This window comes from Bidens hawaiensis, unplaced genomic scaffold, assembly GCF_021521415.1.
Source record: "Bidens hawaiensis isolate Kalapana, Puna unplaced genomic scaffold, B.hawaiensis_p1.1 tig00029978_1, whole genome shotgun sequence".
NCBI lineage: Eukaryota > Viridiplantae > Streptophyta > Magnoliopsida > Asterales > Asteraceae > Bidens > Bidens hawaiensis.
The window spans coordinates 3,744-8,093 of record NW_027494988.1 but is presented as its reverse complement, the minus strand read 5'-3'; the positions used below and the strand labels follow the sequence as shown (position 1 = coordinate 8,093).

Sequence of the window (4,350 nt, the reverse complement as noted above, 5' to 3'; positions counted from 1 at the left end):
TGCAGATCGCAAGATAAAAACGTTATTTGGCTAGAAAACTCATTTTTTTCCGGAAAACTCAACCTGAACATCACCACCACCACCACCAACTGACTCATCACCAACCAATCACCACCACTAACCGGTTCTAAAAATGGTTCTAGGGTTCCGACAACCTCAATAGCCAGGGTTTACCAAAAAACATTTTTAAAGATGTTTGGGACGAAAACGTTGAGTTTTCCGGGAAAAAAATGTGAGTGTTCAGATAAAAAAAATGTTTTTCCGACGATCTACAACTAACAGAGTTAGTCCTCGGTTAGTCATGGACCATTATAAACAGTGCTCCTTTAGTATGATTGCCACCAGCTAGCCAAAAGTTAAGTTAAGACTATTATTTACCAAAAGAAATAGTTAAGATTATTTACAACAAATATTCTTTAATGATAATAGTAATATGTTGTATGAACATTATTTATGCACCATAAACAATAATCCTAGCAAATGTTCCTATTTATAGTCAACCTTTCTCTTGCACCACTTCATAAACACAATATTTTCTTCTCTCTCTAAACACCCCAGTTCTCTCTCTCTTGTTAATTCCCTAACATGAATGGAAGCTCAACAGATGATCAAAGCACAACTACTGAAACTACATCAACCGTTGCGGCTCCAGTGACGATGACACCTCCAATTGGAAGTGCCGGGAGTGTGGTTCTAGACCAGGAACAAGGTTTAGAAGCCGAGTCAAGGAAGTTACCTTCATCAAGGTTCAAAGGAGTTGTCCCACAACCTAGTGGTCGTTGGGGTGCTCAGATTTACGAGAAACATCAGCGCGTGTGGCTCGGGACGTTTAACGAAGAGCACGAAGCTGCGAAAGCGTACGATACCGCGGTTCAAAGGTTTCGTGGCCGTGATGCGGTCACAAACCTTAAGCTTCTTCCGCTTGACACGGAAGAGGCGAGGCTAGAAGCGAGTTTTTTAAATTCGCGTTCGAAAGCCGAGATTGTTGATATGTTGAGGAAACACACATACAATGACGAGCTTGAGCAAAGTAAAAGAAACAAGAGCTTACAAAAAAACCCTTTTACCGACCGGTTTGGATCGGGTAAAACTGCCAATGCGCGGGAGCAATTGTTCGAAAAGGCGGTCACCCCGAGCGACGTTGGAAAGCTAAATAGGCTGGTGATACCGAAACAACACGCGGAGAAGCATTTTCCCTTGCAAATTGGGAACTCATCAAAGGGTGTTCTTTTGCATTTTGAAGATATTGGGATGAAAGTGTGGAGGTTTCGCTATTCGTATTGGAATAGTAGCCAAAGCTACGTTTTAACGAAAGGTTGGAGCCGGTTCGTTAAGGAAAAGAATTTAAAAGCCGGTGACATTGTGAGTTTTCAAAGATCTACCGGTCCGGATAAGCAGCTTTACATCGACTGGAAGACGAAAAGCGCGTCAAGTAACATGAATCCTGAACCGATTCAACCAATCCGACCAGTACAAATGCTTAGGTTGTTTGGAGTTGACATATTAAGTGGTGACAATGATAATACTTAAGTGGTTGATAATATCTACAATGGAAAGAGAAATAACATTGACATATTGTTGGGGATGGAAAATTGTAAGAAACAAAGAATAATCCACCCTTTGTAACAATTCCTCTTTCTTAGGGGTTTGTTTGATAATTAATATTTTGGATTACTTTTTTTCTTCTAGAGATGATGATGTAGGGCTGGTAAGTGGTGGGAAGGGAATAGGAGAGGATGCAAGTTGCAAAAGTTTGTATATTGATTTTTAGATGTTCAAGATAATAGAGCTAAAGAAAGCTCAATGATCAAGTTGAACATTTGTAATTAAAAAAACTCCAGAAAAACAGAAACCTTTTGTTCTCAAATTCTTCATCTCAATTGGATCTTTGCTTCATCTTTAATCTTTTGTATTTAATTATGTTATTAGCTAGGCTTTCAAGAAAGCAGTTCTCTTCATTTAGATCTTTAATTTTCTTTTTCGGTTTTACGGTCCCTAATTGTGAACTCAATTTGCTAGAAAAATAGAAACTTTTTGTTCTTAAATTCTTCATCTCAATTGGATGTTTGCTTAATCTTTAATCTTTTGTAATTAATTATGTTATTAGCTAGCCTTTCAAGAAAGTAGTTCTCTTCATTAGATCAAATCACTAGTTTTAATAATTTTCCTTTTGATTTGTTTCATTATAATCATTAAATCAGATATTTGTTCATTACTGGTTGATCTTGCATACTAAAAAGGGATGTATACATGTCATATCTACATGTGACACACTGAATATGTTATCTTGAAGAAGAACCTTTCTAGTTTTGGTTGAAAATGTTTCATTGTCATTTCTTGTTTTAGCATAACAACTGTTTAAATATCTGCTTATGTTTCATGACAAGTCCCAGACAGTGCTTGTACAACACAGTACAAGTATTCGTATGCTATGGGCCATCATTCAGCACATAATAGATGGAGCCTCCCACCTTTTCACCTTTCCTGCTATAATACTGTAGCTTTACCACATGTAGAATAAAGAATTGTGTGGTTCTCATAGCCTCACCAATATCTGGAACTGTTCTTCTTTTCAAACATATCTAGATGTATATCTATAACACAACATTTTCAATCTTGTACACTTGACATGTTAAGTCTAACTCATCACTTGTGATATCAAATCCACGATAATAGTCAAATGGCTTAAGGACGAATGATTAATTCTAACCGAAATGTTAGAGACGAACTGAAAGGCCGTTCAGAAACTATGTTAATTCTTTACAATCTTCTAAATATAAAAAAGAACTAATAACTTAGAAACCCTAAAGGTCTAATTTGTAATGATTAATAGATAAACAATCAAATCCCCAAAAGTAGAATAGTTTAGGAAACTTATAAAAGATAATCTTCACAAAGCAATATCCAAAGTTCGCGCCACATCATTCATTCTCCATGCATGTCAACGGCCGGGTCTGGTCGGGTCGAATTACATATAAGTCGGAATATCGATCGGATGCCCCCACGCCAACTTATTGCTCAAGCCAATATTTTGATGATATATATATCGAGAGGGATTCTTTGGAAAACAAATAATATGTGGATAACCACAAGCACCACTTAATTAGTTTTGTACATGTTCGCTTTGAGTGTAATAAATAAGACGGTTATATGAGTGTCTTTGGATCTCTCTCCCACTACTTATGATTATTTTTTATTCATTTAGTAATATATAAGTATATTGCGCGGTTATTGCTCACATAGCTGAACTTATACGGCCGGTTCGTTCTAAGTCATATTTCTGTCCTGATATACTGTGCACATTTTTCTTGCTCAAGAAAAGTTAAGAGAATATATATAACTGTGAAAAGGTAATCGAGTACAGACCATAAAGAAGGTTTATTTTTTGAAATGAATGTAAAAGGGCATGCACACACAAGCAAATCAGATATATATATGATTTGATGCTCTCAATCTAGGGTACATATATAATATATTTGAATAGATCCAGGTCTTTACAACCCTGAGATCATATACTATATCCAGAAAGATATTACACAAGATACTATCTTATTTAATTAGATAACCACACCCCCATATACATCATATATACAAGGAACCTGTGGATACAAAATTGGCTTTTTTTTGGAACCGCAACTTTATTGACCAAAATTGGCCCTTTAGCAAGAAGCTGGAGAAAACGAAAAACAACATGCAGGGGAAATTACATTTACATAAGTGCAAATCCACACTATCTATCTCGATCTAGACTAGTGGTGTCAATTCCTGACATGACCCGAAACCCGACACGAACCAGACATGAAAAAATATAGGTTTTGGGTCGGCTGACACGACCAGTTTTCTTAAACTGGTCAACCTAAACCCGACATGTTTAAAAAACAGGTCAACTCGAACCCAATCCGTTAGAAAGTATGTTGACTTGTTAACCCGTTTAACAATTTTAGAGAAGTTAATATTTTAATTTTAGAGATAAGAAGTTTTAAATTTTAAAGTTAAATACATACATTTTTAATTTTTCACTTATTAATTAACTTTTTAAAGTAAACCTAATTCTTTTAACGCTATATTTATCTATTGTTACAACATTTTCATTTTATTAGTTCTAACTATCTATTCTCTAGTTATTTCATTCGTTTGTTCTTATCTTAAGCTAAATATGTGAACTTAAGTTTGTTAATTGGGAATGAGATATAAATGCACAAAAACAATTAGATTTCTCACAAATTAACAAGTTTTTATTAATAAGAATAATTAATTTTTTAATTTATTACCAAGTCGATCAATAGGTATTACTCATACTCGTATATGAATGTAAAATGGGTTGACCCGAAAACACAACACGAACATGAC

The 4,350-nt window shown here is 35.2% G+C and overlaps 1 protein-coding gene across 1 annotated transcript; it reads left to right on the top strand.

Moving 5' to 3' along the window:
- Positions 1 to 532: 532 nt before the first annotated feature.
- LOC143579800 (AP2/ERF and B3 domain-containing transcription factor RAV1-like) lies at positions 533 to 1,530 on the top strand. Its single transcript, XM_077062999.1, has one exon. It carries the CDS (start codon positions 586 to 588, stop codon positions 1,528 to 1,530), a length of 945 nt encoding a protein of 314 aa, XP_076919114.1. The 5' UTR covers positions 533 to 585.
- The last annotated feature ends 2,820 nt before the right edge of the window (positions 1,531 to 4,350 follow it).